General features: G+C 43.8%; 2 protein-coding genes across 8 annotated transcripts in view; one reads left to right on the plus strand and one right to left on the minus strand.

The window, feature by feature from the left end:
- Nucleotides 1–16,621, plus strand: part of LOC146678860 (uncharacterized) — a 112,712-nt gene that overhangs the window by 28,636 nt on the left and 67,455 nt on the right. The gene's annotated exons all lie outside the window — the stretch shown is intronic.
- Nucleotides 1–16,621, minus strand: part of LOC146678861 (bromodomain adjacent to zinc finger domain protein 2B-like) — a 70,490-nt gene that overhangs the window by 19,286 nt on the left and 34,583 nt on the right. For 5 of the 7 annotated variants that reach the window (XM_085403895.1, XM_085403873.1, XM_085403881.1 and 2 more), the window contains exons 3-12: nt 10,840–11,019; nt 6,983–7,174; nt 6,720–6,881; nt 6,064–6,260; nt 5,749–5,961; nt 4,895–5,521; nt 1,746–2,499; nt 1,023–1,292; nt 429–489; nt 200–308 (exon numbers count right to left, since the gene is read on the minus strand). In XM_085403895.1, coding sequence (XP_085260021.1) covers nt 200–308; nt 429–489; nt 1,023–1,292; nt 1,746–2,499; nt 4,895–5,521; nt 5,749–5,961; nt 6,064–6,260; nt 6,720–6,881; nt 6,983–7,174; nt 10,840–11,017 — 2,763 coding nt within the window. In that variant the 5' untranslated portion in view covers nt 11,018–11,019. The remainder of the gene's footprint in view (nt 1–199; nt 309–428; nt 490–1,022; nt 1,293–1,745; nt 2,500–4,894; nt 5,522–5,748; nt 5,962–6,063; nt 6,261–6,719; nt 6,882–6,982; nt 7,175–10,839; nt 11,020–16,621) is intronic. The other 2 variants (XM_085403889.1, XM_085403904.1) reach the window with 2 other exon arrangements.

A 16,621-nucleotide genomic window follows, 5' to 3' on the forward strand; every position in this document is an offset into this window, starting at 1 on the left:
ATCCTGATACATAAGCATTTCTTTGAGCAATGTGGATGAGCGGTTTTGCTGTTATTAGAGGGGGGAAAAAATCCTTCCGTGATAAATCATAAACCATCCCGCAGTAGTCGCTGTTACAAACAAAACTGCTCATCTTTTTGCCCAAAAGAATCTGTATCACGGATTCAAAGCGTGCTGTGAGGCCATGAGGCCCAGGTACCTTCATCACATCTGGGTACTGCCTCAGTTTCTTGCCACAAGGGGCATAGTAGGCCACCTCGCCCTGCGGCCGTCCAGCCACCGATTTGATTCTAGTTTCCCTCCGCCACCTAGGTTTGGGAGACGGAATAAATAACACTATGTTAACAAAAACAAAAAAATGAGTACATCTGTGGCTGAAGCAAAATGTAACCCGAGTGTGTTTGTTGAAATCTGTCACTTATACGTACCCTAACTCCAGAGGTATCATCAACTCCTTCTCATCCATCACCCTCTTCCGCTTTCCTAAACCTGTGGAGAGATGGTTTAAGTTCAGATTTCCTTAACTTAAGAAATTTACTAACACCATGTCTATGGTATATATATTTACACACATTCATAAGTGTGAGCACAAAACACACATAAGAGAAAATGTCACTTAGAGTAGATGACTGGAAATGTCTGCTTGAAATATTTCTGGCAAGCTGCACTTATATCCTATTTCCTCTGATCTGGGTAATCTCTTTGCATTGAAAAAGGCAGAAATCAACCTTGTTGCTGTACCAAACAAGTTGTCGAGGCTCTCGAGCATGGCCCTGCAGGACCTCAGAGCTCTGGGTAAGCTAAGACAACCAACTGCTTTCTTCCTGCCTTCCTAAATGTAACAATCACTTCATATGAGGCTGATGGGAATATACTCCCTCTGGGAAAAAGAATTTACTCCAGCAGCATACTACAGTGTTGTTTGTGAGACTGAAAAGATCCAGCAAGAGAGAGCCTACTAAAACTCATCCTTCACCTCTTGCATTAATACTTTTCCCAATGCAGCATTTTGAATACATTACCTAACGGAGAGGCTAGGCTGCAGGAGGAAGAGCCTGGAGAGCTGTGATAGGCCAAGGCACTGGAGCTGGTGGCAATGGTGGGAGTCTTGATGACCTGGAGGTTGAGTGGTGAGCAGCTGGTGGTGGTGTGATTCGTTGAGGTGTTCAGTAGTTCTGGGCCTTTGGTTAGCCTGTGGGGAGTCATCTCCTTCTTAGATGATCCAGATGGCAGCAGCTTTAACTCCTTCACCTTCTTCCCAGAGATGTCACTGTCCGAGTTGGTGTCAGACTCTGAAATTGGACACAAGTGTGCAAAGAGAGGTGAGGAGTTAAAAAACAGAGAGGCATCAATTCACCAAAGTGGATTAGCATTTAATATCTTTTTTTAATGACTGGGTTTTTTTTATTTTCTTAACTGCACAGACATAACCAATTATTTGATTAGTTCATCTGCCAAAACAAATTAAACAAGTTTTTTTTTTTGTTCAAGCAAAAATGCACACTATTTAAGAATCACAGCTTCTGAGCTGTGAGATTTTAACACTTTTCTTTGTCCTATATGATAGTAACTTCAGCTTGACCTGGGTTTCCTCTCCAGCACTGGTATTAAACTTACTGACTAATCTAAATAATTAGAAGAGTAATCCGTAATTAATATAATGGTTAGCTGTCAGACCTGATTTTTATCTTTAGCTCCTTTTTTTAATTATGAAAGTTACATTCACTGCCGTAGAAGGTACCAACCTGACAGACTATCATCTGAGTCCTCTTCATCCTCTTCCTCCTCAAGATCATCATCCTCCTCATCATCATCATCTCCTGAGTCATCAGATTCCTTGTTGGCTGGGAGCCCAGCTGTGGGGTTACATGTCCCAGGGATCCCCACTCCAGGAATTCCAACTCCAGGGATACTAACTCCAGGAATCCCAATCCCGGACTCTCCTCCTCGAAACAGATCTACTAGAGACTGCACCAGATGGTTCTGAGAGAAGCCCTTCCAGGCAGCTAAAGGGTCTGCTTGTCCCTGTCCCTGTCCTAGCCCTGGTGTCTGTCCCTTCCCCTTGGCGGTCTTGTTCTTTCTGGATCCATGGCCTGTTGTAGCATGGGGTGAGGTAGTGGAGGGCTGTGACGGAGGCCCAGCCTGGCCGGCTGCCTGGGTCCTGTTTGCCCCTGTGCTCAGATTGACAGGCATCGACCCAGCATCAGTGTCACGCTGAGGGGACTTGCTTTGAGAGGCAGAGTCTTTGCGAGGTTTGGAGATGAGGGCCAAAGGTGCGTCCTGAGTGGTGCTTTGGATGACTCCATTTGGGTGATGGGGTTCAGGGAGCCCCAGCAGGGCACTTGAGAGGAAGAGGTTGGAGTGATTGTTCTGGGGTGGAGGAGGCGGGACGAGTGGCAATGGCGATGAAGACAGAGATGTCCTCTTGGGAGATTTGTTTGGCCCCTGCTGCTGCTTCTTTAGCTCAGCTGGGAACGTCTGCCCTTGGGACATGAGAGTCTGGGAACAGAGGAGGAGGAGAGAGGCAGAGAACAAGGAGAGGTATGGAGTCAGAGGGAGGGACAGAGAGGGAAACAGAATGGGAACAACAAAGAAAGGTTAGGGAAAAAAACAGAAAAGAAATGGGACAAAGTAGAGTTGCTTTAGCTGTCAGTTCACATCACTGCTGATTGTTTGAGCAGGTGACAAAACTACAATGCTGAACACTGGTACAGTTAACTGTGTCTAAGCTTCTTTTAGGGAAACAAAAAGAACATAAATGCAATAACCAAAGGCATTGTTCTCGGCCAAGTTTACAGAAAAGAGACACTGTGTATCTCTCTAAAATTGTAATTACTTGTCTGCACATTTGAAAAGCTCCATCATCATTATCACCATACAGCTAGACATGTTTGCCTTTTGTTTTGGCTTGTTTTTTTTATTTTTATTTTTTATTTTTTTCATAGCGAGGACCAGCTTGGCTCAATCGGTGTTTAAGCAAAGGCAGGTTAGACTTTAATGTTGCACTTTCAACTGGATGTGATATGAAGTGAAACAAATCAATTTCACAGACCATGAAATACAGTAACAGTGCTGAAAACCACAGGGGGAATTCGGCTTGCTGTAAACTTCTCTATACTGGTAAAAACAAAAAGGGAAATGAATACGCTGATCCCAATAAGTTTAGCTTATTGATCACGGTGCTGTCGTTCATTCTTCATCTGGAGAAATCGAATTTGTGAAGTGAAAAGTACAAATGTCAAATGTCAATTTTTACAGCATTTCATCTGAAATCGGGAAACCCATAAATAATACAGTGGAATCCGTGCACAAGCAATGGTTGCCTCAGGAAAGTAACAAGACTAAAGGCATTATCTGTGTCATCTCTACAGGAGTATGCTAAACGTACCCAATGCAAATTAGTCAGAAAATTCTGAAAAATCTGATTTAAAAATTTTAAAGTTTAAAATTTTAAAAAGTCAATGTTCATAAAAGAGGAGATTTTAACTTAATAAAGCATGCTTGGCCAGCATCCACTGCAAACTACTGGCTGCGGAAGTGATCATCAAATAAACCAACACACTATGAAAGCTGGAAGGAAATCTTTATCAACATACGTGCTAACTTAAACTGAAAGGTCTCCTGTGCTTTTACTATAACACTGTAGGATAACAGTAAAACTCCTGCATAAAAAATGTTTTGAATACTTCTGATGGTCAGTATAACTGGCAATTACCCCTTTGTACAAATATCATGATTCACAGTAGCAGCGATGACAATAAAGTTTGATGCAAGCATTTTTTCCTCTCGCCACATCATAAGAGAAACTCGTGACATTCGCACAAAAGATAAAAAAGAAACTTCTGGGTAATAACACGAAATAATTGGAAAAACTAGCATAAAGCTACCATAAAGCAAACACTTTGTGCTAGGGTCTACTTAAAAGAAACTCACATATATTCCAAAAGATATTCCACTATTTGGTGTTTTGCACATGTCAGCCCCAAAATCCTTAGAGTTATTCATTTCGATTGAGATCTAGTGACTGTCAAGATCACAGCATATAATTTCACATCATTTTCATACTCTTCAAACCATTCGGTGATGCCTTCTGTCCCATCGAGTGAGAATTGCCATCCTATTCAATTTGTTTTAATGATAGGATAAAGATAACCACTCACAGCAACTTTGTATTGACTCACAGTGACCTTGACGTGCCCTCTAGAAGGACAAGTGGACCACAGTGCCAGCAAAAACCTTCATACCATAAGAGGCTGAACAGATTCCCTTACTGCACAGAATCAATCCCCGTTTTTTTGTTTTCCTTTAATTTGTCACATTTGTATCCAGATAGCTTAGATGTTTAGTTGTTGTTCTATGACAATCCCAGTGCAAAAGTAAAAAGAGAAAAAGAAAAAAAGTAATGCATCTACTATACAAAACAAAGATGCTGACTGATGTCCATTTGCAGCTGTGAGATTCAGCTCCAGGCCATGTTAATTTTGATGAGGCTGTTTGGCACTTGTTTCCCTTTGATATAAAATCCCAGACTGGTATGTAAGAGAAACTGTAACAGTTATGATTTTCTTTTTAATTGACTGCGCAGCTACACTAACAGATCTGTAGCCGTCTGGAAGCTGTTTGGATTCTGTCTTAAAAAAAATTTGAAAACAGCCACCAGATTTTTTTTTAAAAAGAGAGAGAGAGGCTGGTTATGGTATGGTAATGATGAGGGAAAAGAGATAAACAGAACTGCAGATCTGACTGCGTACTCAGCTCCACTGAATAATGTCATTATTGTCAATTTGTTATTAGTAACTTTGATCAGTAAAGCGGAGTGTGAAGCAATATTTTTCTCACAGGATACTGTGTGCGTAAATGACATTATTTAACTGATGTTATCAGGCAGGCTTACCTGTCGCAGCCTGAACTCATTGATCTGCGCTAGTGAAGCTTCCAAAAGTTTCCTTTTGTTGGATTTGGCGGTGCCAGAGACAGAGTGCTTTGGTGGCTTCAGTGAGGACTTCTGGGAGCTTGTTAAAGATGAGGTCAAACCAAAAGGTTTTGGGGAGGTAGGCATCGGGAGAGTCGAGCGGGGTGGAGAGGGAACTGAGAGAGGCTTAGGGGAGGAGCAGAGGGAGAGGGGAAGGTGCGGAGGGGAGTTGGAGGGCAGCAGCTTGGGAGGTTTGGGCGAAGCGGTGCTGGACGGTGCCTTTGGAGATGTGGTGAGAGCTATGGGGGAGGAAGACGGTGACGACTCCCTGCGGGGTTGAGTGAGGAGTGCCAGGGGCTTTGAGTTGGCAGCCAGGCCAGTGGACTGGATCACACTAAAGTGTTGCTGTGGTCCCTCTGTCCGGGACCTGGAGCTGTGAAGAGCCAGCGGTGAGGTTTGGGACAAGGCGGGAGGAGAGACAGAGCAGGGTAAGGGCACAAGGGTCGGGGGATTGGAGGGGACCTTTTGGGCCTGGGTGCCTTTCTTTCTGTTGGCATCCCCAGAGAGTGGTCTGTCATTCTTTGCAGTTCCAGTGCTGGGTATCAAAACCTGGTGCGGGCATGAAATAAAGAACTGTTTGAACAAAGGCTTTCTCTGTGGTATGTGATAATTTATTTTAATTCATTCAACATTGTGGGCACTATTTTAGTGAATGAAAGCACTGCGCACCAAGTGCAGTCAAGTGCACCATGTGGAGCAGCTGAGGGCGCAGTGGCCTCCTTCTTTTCACCTTCACTTTCCTAATGTTTTTACTCATTTTAACTTTTCCTCTTTACCTTTGTTTTCTTCTTTGTCCGCTTCTCTGTGTCAGACAGTTCGCTGTGTTTGTCCTCCTCTTCGTCGTCCTCGTCATCGTCATCATCGTCTTCATCATCCTCTGCTAGGTCTTCCAGATCACTGCTGAGGGACCCATCACTTGAGCTGTCTGATGATGTGCCTGATTCACTATTGCTCACCACAGAAGTGTCAGCTGTCTTCTTCCTTGATTTCTGAATTGAGAAAAAAAACAAAACATTGTAAAAATCAGCTTCACTATGCAACACAAACTGGCTTATTTCAAATTAAGGAGTAATTTTGATCTCAGCACTGACCTTCTCTTTAGGTTTCTGAGTCGTCTTTTCCACCATCTCTGTGGGATTGTTCTGAGGGCTGCGACGCTGGCTATTAGCAGGATCTGAATTTTTGGTTGGCTTGGTTGGTGCCTGAACAGGAGCTGGACTCGCAGAAAAGCTCCCTGATTGTGTGACAGGAGGGCAGGCCCCGCTTCCATTCACTGCACCATTCACCCCTAGAAACACAAATTCTGCTGTATTACTAATCAGCTTCATCTCTCCTAAGAACTTTCCAACAAGCGATAATGGAATATGTGGAACTAACAGCAGATTGAAATAAGGCTAATAAAAATATTGATTTATACATGTATCTCATCTAACATGCGAGCTGTGCGAGGCACAAGCCCAACACGAGTGGTTTACATAATAAAAGATAAATTAAAAGATACTGTGAAATTAAAAGAGTGCCAGAAACGGAGATTACGAGAGCGAACATGAGGGAAAGAGCGGGGAGATAGAGGTTAACAGAATCACTAAGTGAGGACTGAAAGTCATTAAATCTGGCTCGAAAAAGAGAAATCTCATCATAGGGCAAAGTGGATTTAGGTTGTGGAGGAAGATGCACAGATAGTGATTATGGGAGGGTTAGGGGGAAGACTGAGCAATGAAAATAAGCTCCCAGGACAGCGCTGTACCTTTAGGTGCAGCATGGCTATTCTTGCCGGGCATCCTGATCGGAACAGGACTGGCGCTGTGATTGGACTGAATGTGAGGGGCGAAGAATGGGGGAAAGCCGATGAAAGAGGGGAGAAAGGCAGCAGCTCCCCGTCCATGGGCTTCGGCAGCTCGCCACCACTCTGTCGGGTCAGAAAGTAGAGGAGAGGAGACGAGAGGAGAAGATTAAAGGTATAGTCCCCTTAACCAACTGCTACCCACAATTCAAATGTCATCCTCTTACCAGAGAGGGCTCCTAGTTGGGGATGGGCAGCCAGAGCAGCTGACATGCCTAGAGAGCCCAGGCCTCCAAACTCCGGCCTGCCTGCTCCGGCAGTGTAGAGGGCTCCAAATGCTGGGTGGTTGACCAGAGGGAAGGCACTTGACAATGTGGAGCCAATGAAGGGCTGCTCTCCTGCTGCTCCAAACAGACGGCCTAAGATAGATCCGAACCAAATGTCCAAATGTTTTAAAGTACACTACAAAAGGGTGTGGATAAGAGCTCAGTGGCACAGTGAAACAAAGCAACAGGTGCAGAAATGTTTTCACCATTTGATCTAATTTTAAGTTAAAGATTGACATGTTCCCTTTACCAGAAACTGTCCTGTAAAAGGAGAAATGATGCACTTCCGCCAGATCTTCAGATGTTAAAATAAAACAAAGTAAGTAAACAGCTGTTAAGAGGACAAGTTGCTAATTCGTTACGGGTATTATTCTGTTCCTGATAGCTGATAGTATTAAACAGCTTTTTAAAGCAGTTGTTTCAGTTTGAGATAGTGACAAACAACTCCTATACGACAGGATTAAAAGATGAATTCCACGCAGAAGAATAAATTTTGCTTTGAAGTGACAAAAATGCTTAGGACTAAATTTTTCTACTTGTACATATTTAATACTTTGTGTTACGTAAAGTTCAATTTTGACATTACTGCACAGCTGGTTTGACAGTTATTTATTACACCTTACTGCCCTACTGTTAGCTCTGTGTATGTTTATTTGCACAGACTGAGAAGACTATTCTCAATTACATCTCTGAGCTCTTGATGTAGGAATCGACAGAGTGTAAAAACTAGATTTAAACAGCTTTTGAAGATGTTGCTTCTTATCCACCTGACTATAGAGGAATTAAATACAGAACAACTGCCTTCTGAGTGTGTGGAAGAATTAACTTCAAGTTTTGCTTTCACAAAGTGCTCGTTGCACCTAAATTTAAACAGCAGCCGTACTGTTTCTGAGCCTGACACACCAGCACTTCAATGTGACTCTCACGCATATACCATGAAACATGCACATTTAGATTACAGACCATGCTGTCATAATCCTATTCTGGCATAGAGCCACTTGTTTATAGCAATTTTTTTTTTTTGGTTTAAAATGACTGTCAGAATATGTCACACGGTAACAAAGACTGGATAGTCCCGGTGAGAGAAAGAGGAGCATGCATACGGTGTAAAAAGCTAACCTCCTTCTATCCTTTTGGCATTCAATTTCAGCAGAGAAGAATACTTCATCAACATCATCATCGTCTAGCGTTTTCCTGAGCACAATCATTTCTGGCAGGGGCGACTGCCACGTATTACCTCCTCCCAGAGTCAGATGCAATTTGGTGTGAGCATATTTCATGCAAATTCAATTTCTATTCCAGAAAAGGAGAGCAAGTCTGCTTGATGCCTCTGCATAAGCCAGGTAATACACATGCAAAAAAAAGAAAGAAAGAAAAAAAGGAAGAAAAAGTGATGACTGAAGAAAAGGAAAGTGTTGTGCACAGTGCGGATGAAAATGTCAAACTACTATACACATGCACACAGAAATGTAAAGCAGAGTGACACGGAAGAGGAGTGTTTTCAGAGCTAATGCAGTACATGGTCTATTAGTATGGCCAGTTACATGTGCTTTATAGCACAAAAAAAACAAAAAACACTGGAGAAGACTATGAAATGAGTGTGAATCAAATTGTTTGCGCGTATGTGGCCATACCAGGAGAGCTGGCAGGATGAGAGTATAGCCCTTTGTGTTGGTGCCAAGGCCCTTCTCTGCCACAAGACAGCAAAATCTGCCTTTTGAATGGCATTAGAATATGCTGAATATGTAGAGCCCGCCTTGCCAGTGTCAGCTAGTGGATACGAAGATAAACGACTGCAATGCAACCCCCAGAAAGGCCAGCCACAGCATTCGCTTATGCCTGGGGTGCCCACCTCTCTTGCCCCCCCTCCCCCCCGCACACCCCCTTCTTTTCTAGGCAACACAAAGTGACATCTGCAAATGCCTTTTCAATATTAATGCGGGCTTCCAGAAGGCGAATAATTAAATCTAAAAATTTGAATCGAGAAAGAGGCACGGGAAAGACATACCTTGGATTACCTACTCGCTCTTCCTCACCCCCCCCCCCCCCCTTTCTCCCCCCCCTCCCCCCCTCCCCCGCTCCCTCGCCCTCTTTCTCATTCTGTTTCAATCCTTCCTCCACTCTGACAAACTGCACCGCCTGCTTTTTTCATGTTTGGATGCTGCCGAAGGGGGATTAATTTGTTGTTTGTTGCAGTCAATCAAATTTCCACAGACAGATTTAAGTTAATTGCATCCGTGAGTTGATCCCAGAAGGAGAGAGTGCTACAAGCGCAGATCAGCTTTTATTCTCCAAGTGATATCCTCATCAATGACACATGCACACACACATAAACAGGAGTCCATGTATTTCTTTTTTTTTTCTTTAACTTTTTCATGCGCTCCTAAGATTCTTTTTCGTAAGTGTTTTTGGCACACAGGCAAAGGACGATGAATCGATGCCCGCACAGTCTGTGATGATTCTATATCGGTATTAACATATATTTATACCGATGGTATCTGCTCACAATATACACTTGACATGTTCTTGCTGTTCTGCATGAGAATGTTTTTGCTTTTAATTGTGATTCAAGTTGCTTTACTCCACTACAAGTTTGAGCTAAAGCGCGCACACACTGAACAAGGCGCTGTGTGTGAAATGAAGACGAACTGCTTGCTTGATTTCCCACAAAGCACAGCAAAAGTTCAGAGCTAACAGTCTGCCTCTCAGCATTTCATTTGATGCTCAGTCCAAAATCGCTTATCTAGAAAATCTGAGCACGCGTAATGGCACACAGGGATAAGAGGGATTTATAATGCATAAGAAGGAGACACTCCTAATGGCTTCTTCTTTGGGGCAACATTGAGGATATGGAGGACAAAACAACAGGCTTCATTTTCTATCCTCTCTACTTCTTCCTTTTCTCGTAACAGAGAGAAAACACGACAATCATGGAGAAAGCTAGATATCCTATTCCCTACTCGGTGCGATGGTGGTTTTGTTTGTGCGTGTGTTTGTGTGTGTGTGTGTACATAACAGGCCTACGAAAAAAAACAGCAAAAACAGCAAGACATTAAGAGATGAGGAAAACGAAAGTATGAGCAAATGATTCACTCTCACACAAGGGATATTTGAAAAACACACTGAGATACAACAGATACACACACTCACACCATATATACACACTCCTCTTTGCCTAATGGCTTTGACCAATACATAGAAAGGCGGCTGGATGCTGGACAGGGATGACTAGACACTGAGTGGCTAACAAATGTTAAATCATGCAGGCAGAGGCTCTTTCTCTCTCTCTTTCTCACACACAGACACACACATACACACATGCATCCATGCACAGTGGCGTGCTGAGCCTGACTCCGAGGCAGCTGGAGCCAGAGAGCTGAAGGTTGTCAGGAGACATGGCGAAGCATGTGTGTGTTTCTCACACAAAAGAGCCCCCTAATTGTTTGGGATTCATTAATGCAGCAGCTTTTCAATTGCAACCCAAGCTGTCAGGAAAAAAAAAAAGAGAAATCCATGTAACTGGAAGAGAGGTGTATTCACACCGGCTGCAAAATAACTGTGTAATTAACACTGGAAAAAACTCATTTTTCATGGTAAAGAAATGAGAAAGATTCTGAATGCTATCGAGACATGAAGGCGGCCATATTTCGGGGCATCTTGTTATGGTTATGTGAAAACTGTTTGCACCGTGTGTTGGTATTTTTCCTCCTCTGTACGCACGGTTTCAGAGACAGAAGATTGACACAACTGTTTCTTACCAGAGGCGCTGAGGGTGGATCCCAGTGCTGAGGGGCTCGGGGTCAGGCTGCTCTTAGAGTGCGGAGCAGGTGATGATGAAGAGGAAGAAGAAGAGGATGAGGAAGAGGCCGCAGGGGAGGAGGTGCGAGCAGCAGACAGGGTGGGTGCAGGGGAGACCAGCCGCTCTCCAGACTCCATATCTGTCAAACACAATCCAATCAGCAGGGTTACAATAGGAAAGAACACCCACCCGTACACTGACAAACACACACTTAAATGCGTACACACAACTGCATACTGTGCCCCCCTCCAACACACACATTCGAGCACGCCCATGCACAAGCAACCACACACACACACACACACCTCCTGACACTTTTCCTTTCACATCTCACTTCCCCTGAACAATATTTCCATTTAGCCATGCTCACTGGCTCCCAGCCTCTATTGATTCAATATGGGGTAGGACGGAGGATGACATGTTTAAGGACTCTGATAAGGGACAACAAAGCAGGTTTCACATTTTGATGCAGGAACATGCCCCTGCTGAGAATCTGTTCCACAGCGGGACGGCCACTTTTTACAAGAAACTTGCTCTGGTGAGTTTGAAGTGGGACAGTTGAAATGACAAAGGTTAGGCAAAATGTCAAACACAACATAGACGAATAACATATTTGTCACTTTTCCTGTCACTCGCGGGGACTCAGAAGTGTGTGCAAACTCACACATGTCTGTACCTGCGTTTTACAAACAGGATCCCTTTACACATCCCTGATAAAAAAAAGTTTTTAAAAGTCATTCAAATTAAAAGAGCTCTTTGAGGCCTTTAAAGACAGCATTACTCTCTGCCTCCTTTCACTTGGAACCAGAACTAAATGGATAGGCTTTTAGATGATTGGTGCATTAACCAACACGGTAGCTTTTTTCCCATTATCGGTTTCACAGAGTTACCATGCCAGCCATTATCAACCAACCAACAACACAAACCCTCACAAGAAACATTTGGCCATTCTGCAGTCAAATATTTTACTTACATTATTCAGCTCTAATCCCCTTTTGCTTACAACTGAGAACACAATGTGGCTATGCCCACACAACCGCTGACTTGTGGAGGCAAACAAATATAAAACACACACATTGACACACACACACACACGTTCACACATTACAGCCCCCACTGCAGACAGACACACACATACACAAAAATCACCTCCCCTGTCTATCACATCAACCTGACTCTTTTTCTCTCTTCTCTTTTTCCATATCCCTCTGCCTGACACTAATCCAGGACTGAAAATCCCCTTCAAAAGCACAGTTTGCAGATTGTGTTTTACAGGCAGGCTTTGTTATTGTGTCATTACACATAAACAGTCTCTGCCTCCATCTCTCTTTCCCTCTCTCTTTCGCCTTCTCTCTCGCTCCTGCCACCCCTCCGCCACCCTCCCTCCCTCCCTCTCTCCTCTGCAGTGGGAGCAGAGCCACTGATTAAATCTCTGAGACAAAAGCTGCTATCCTCTGAATATCAAGTATCAGCCTTTCGCCAGGAGCAACACTGACAAGAGAGAGAGAGAGAGAGAGAGAGAGACGCGGATGACAAGAAAACCTGCTGCAGTCCACAGGGAGGAGGCTGGTGTGCCATCGGACTTGGGCAGCCATCCCCGCCACTGCTGCAGTGAAAAAGAGGTTGGCTGTGCAAATAAGAGCAAGGTCAAAGGTCCTTCGAATTGTATCTCACGCGAGGTGACAGGATGTGGGTTAAAGAGACAAATTATCAACCTAAACGGGCAGTGAATGAATGTTACATGTTAGTTACAAGAATACGTTTCCAGCTGAGTGAAGATGGGGAGTTTATCCTAATTTCAAACCCACCCCACCCGCACCAAAAGAAACTGTTACCTCTGTGCCACACTTTGTTGCATGAATGGCTGTCACACTCTATGCTCCTTCACTCTGGCTGTCACCTTTTAAATGTCAGGTCAGGGTGTAAAGAAAAAAAATGGAAAAAGGATTCTTTCACAAGATTTAAAGAAAAAGTGACTTTTCTGTATTTGCGTCTGGCCAAAAAAAAAAAAAAGAAGCAAGTATCATCAAAAGTGTTGTGAAAATGGAGAGGAGCTGTGGCCCTTCATAATTATCATAATGCACATGAAAACAAAAGGCTTGTGTCTCGGAGGACGATCAGGCTTACGTGGTGTCAGCTGGTAAGTGAAGCGGATCATTTCCCTACCTTTTCACAGGAAGGGAGAAACATAGACAGAGGGAGGGAAAGAGAGTTTGAGAGATTGAGAAGGAAAAAGGAATAAGCAAGACAATATACTCTGATTTTGTTGTGGGGTGTAGAGGGGGTATGGGGGGAGGTGGGAAAGGCAGAAGAAAGGGAAAGAGTGGAGAAGATGAAGGACAGCCTGTAAACCATTTCTGTCGTTTCTCAATATCTGCACTTAATGCCTCGCCTTGTCAAAATGTGATGATGTGAACAGAATTGATTTCCCCCCCTAACAAACAACAAAAAAGCAATCCCTTCTTTGCAGAGGTGTAAAGCAGAGCTACCCTCCCCCTCATCTCCTCTCATCTCTCACAATCTCTCAAAGGGCCTCTTCCTGGGATGAGAGACGGAAAGAGAGAGAGAGAAAGGACAGCGGGGGGAAAGAAACGACTGCGGGGCGAGTCCATCTTCCTCTGACAACTACAAACTGATCACTTAGAGTAATTAAATCTAATAACAATAATAAGATTGGGCTCAGCAATGTACCACCAAATGCACAGCAACAACAATGATTGCAACAATAATGGAGCGCCAAGGTATTTAAGGATCCAATCCTGACTTAATTATGAGAAATTAAAATGGATTTAGCATCAGAATTAGCTTGATTTTATAGGTAATTAACGGCACACCACAGTGGCGGTATAAGGCAAGCGTTATAATCTCCGTGAACGGCTAAATCAATTTGACTTGAACAACACCAACCAATCAACAGAGAACGCCGCAACCAGAAACAGCAGGTCTCGCAGATGCAAGGAGAGGGAGAATTTATGCTAATAGCTGAACTATGATTTATAAGATGTGTTCCAGCACCGGATTCGCAGTCACGTCCACAAATACAACACAGCACCCAGCTGTCAACGCATGCGGCTAATAGTGGTTAGACGCAGCGGCCCTTCAGGAGATAGTGTAGCTATAAACAGCTCTGCAGTTTTATGATTGCACTTGGCCTTCATATAGGAGCCTTCACACGTCAGTGTGATCTGAAAGGAGGGCGGAATAGCATAAAGGAGAGATAGTGTGAGTGCATTTGGTGGCCCGTGCTGCTCGGTATCGCGGCCTTACATCATGCATTTGTTTTGTGGTGTTGTGTGTCTGTGCTGCGTGTATGTAGCGGTGCTCTGTTACACATGCGGCGGTTTAACAAAAGACTCCCAATGCATGTGCCTATGGAAGTGTTTGTGGGCACGTATGTGTGTGAGTGTGTGTGTGTCGCATCTTCAAACTATTCAACCTCCTGTGTATGTGTGTCTCCTGCCCCTTTTCTCCTCACCCCTTCAATGCACACACAAAACACACACATACGCATACACACAGTAACAGATGGCTGATACTAACTGAGATAATCCGCCAACAGAGTCATCAGCATGGATCAGTGGTAATCAGAGTGTGGACACAATGTCTCTTCTCCAGCCGTAATGGAAGGAGCGCCTGGCGCAAGAGAAGGGAAATGCATTATTCCCCATGATGCCCTGACCTCATTCAAAGACACACACAGCGGCTCCCAGCTCCCTTTCTTTTTTCTCCTCACCATAGACAACAAAGAGTATATCATCGCTGCTTCTACAACATTCACTCTCCCCTCCAGATCTCTCGCTCCCTACCTTTTATTGTGATGTGCAACTGTGTCTAAAGCAGACCTCTGTGTTCAGTCAGCCAAAAAAAAGAAAGAAAAAATGTCAACATAGCAAGTGTGTCATGATGAAGGTTGTTGGTAACAAAAAGGATTGGGGTGAGTAATCATCAGTTTTACAGTGTTATTTTTTCCTATTATTGCTCAAAACAACCATACTGACTTATCGCATAGCCAGTCAAAGTCTTTCTGAGAATTAATAATGCTTGTTATAAGTCTAATATCAAGACACGTTGGTTATCAGGTAGGGGGAAAATGGCCAGTAAGTAAGTGGTGAATCACTCACTCCAAAAGGCATAGCACACACAAAGCAGTACTTTCTGTTGCGCTAGTGTTCGCCAAAGTGAGATCATTGACACTGTCTGAATTAGCAACAAGATCTCTTATTTCTGATCTTGTGAAGCTGCTGTTCAGCCTCACTGCTTGACCTTCCCATCTGTCCGTGTGTTCCTATAGGTTCGTGTGGGTGTATGTTTTTGTAGGCACGACATGTTCGTATGGATGTGGATGCCTGCGCTTTGCATGCTTGTTGGCAATGAATGCTGACCGAATGCACGCACAAGCTTGCTTGACCCCATTTCTCCTCCCTTTGCTCTCCCCCACCACCACCCCTCCCCTTCCTTCTCCGCATACATACCATCAGCCAGGAAATGACATAATCAGGGATCTTGGCAAAAAAAAAAAAAAGTGACAACCTTTGTCCCATGTCAAACATCAACTCAGAGAACATTTAAAGAGACAGTGTGTACTCTGTTACATCATGGTTTAGCACTGATTGTGTGGCTTTATTAATCAGCTAATTGTTATAGCTCTATTTTACTTGGAGTGTTTTATCACTGAGACACTCCATTACACACACTTTTTTTTCTTTTTTAATTAATGAAGTACAAAAAGTAAAGAACACTGAATAACTGAATAATCATATTAAACTGGTTTTGCACAAAAACTGCATAACTGCATGGTGAACTCACAGAGCATTGTGCCAATGCCTGAAAGGGAGTACAAAGAGACAGCATGCCCCAGTGTGGCCTGTCTAGGTGACAACAACTAGAGTGACTCAGACCCCTCCCTCGGCACCACTCCTGCCCAGTGACAGATGGCAGAGCGGGGCATGTAGGGGATGGGCACCATCTCTCACCCTTCCTCAGCTAGCCTTGGCAGTGGTGCTGGCCACAGGTCTTATTACAGCCACACCACTGCCTGCCTGCTTTCATGTAACACTGAAGCTTACCACGCTAGAGCTGCTTACTGCCTGCCAGGTAAAAAAGGTAATGATATGGTCCTGTGTGTAACAAATGGTAGAGTGTGGCGTGTGACAGAAGAGTTTCCAGACTTAGTATTTACCAGGCCCTGGTGTAACCTCTACACATACGCGCATCCATGCAGTGGTAAGAGGCTTTAGATAAAATATAAAACCAAATGGCGTGCCACACGCATTCTGTATATTTTTGAAATGACAAGAAATCAGCTCTTGCCAAATGGCTTTATTTGCCTTTTCAAGCATAGTATAGATGCCAAAGGCTGGAATCAACACCCCTACTCACCATCCGTCTCTGCTGGGTTCCCAGTGACAATAATGTGATTTTGGGACATGGTGATGACTCGGTGGAGAGGAATAGGATAGGCTTGTCACTTGTGTTTGATGTCAAACCTATGTGTGACAGAATAGTGTTACTCAGCTCAACCAGACATAGCACTACTCCCATTTCCTGGCCATAAATAGAAGAGAAAGAGATGATAGTGAGTGTGTCTATGTGCAAGTGTTGCAAAAAAAGAGGATAATCTGTGTGTATCTGTGTGCACACAAGCACACCCTTATGCACCATTCTAAGTATCATAAAGTAAGCTCAATAAGAAAATTCCCATCTCTTATGCTCATTCGCATCTGCATCCACCCAAAGCTAAT

Source organism: Rhamphochromis longiceps, linkage group LG1 (assembly GCF_057381845.1).
Source record: "Rhamphochromis longiceps isolate RC_006_pf linkage group LG1, R_longiceps_female_GT1.1, whole genome shotgun sequence".
Lineage (NCBI taxonomy): Eukaryota > Metazoa > Chordata > Actinopteri > Cichliformes > Cichlidae > Rhamphochromis > Rhamphochromis longiceps.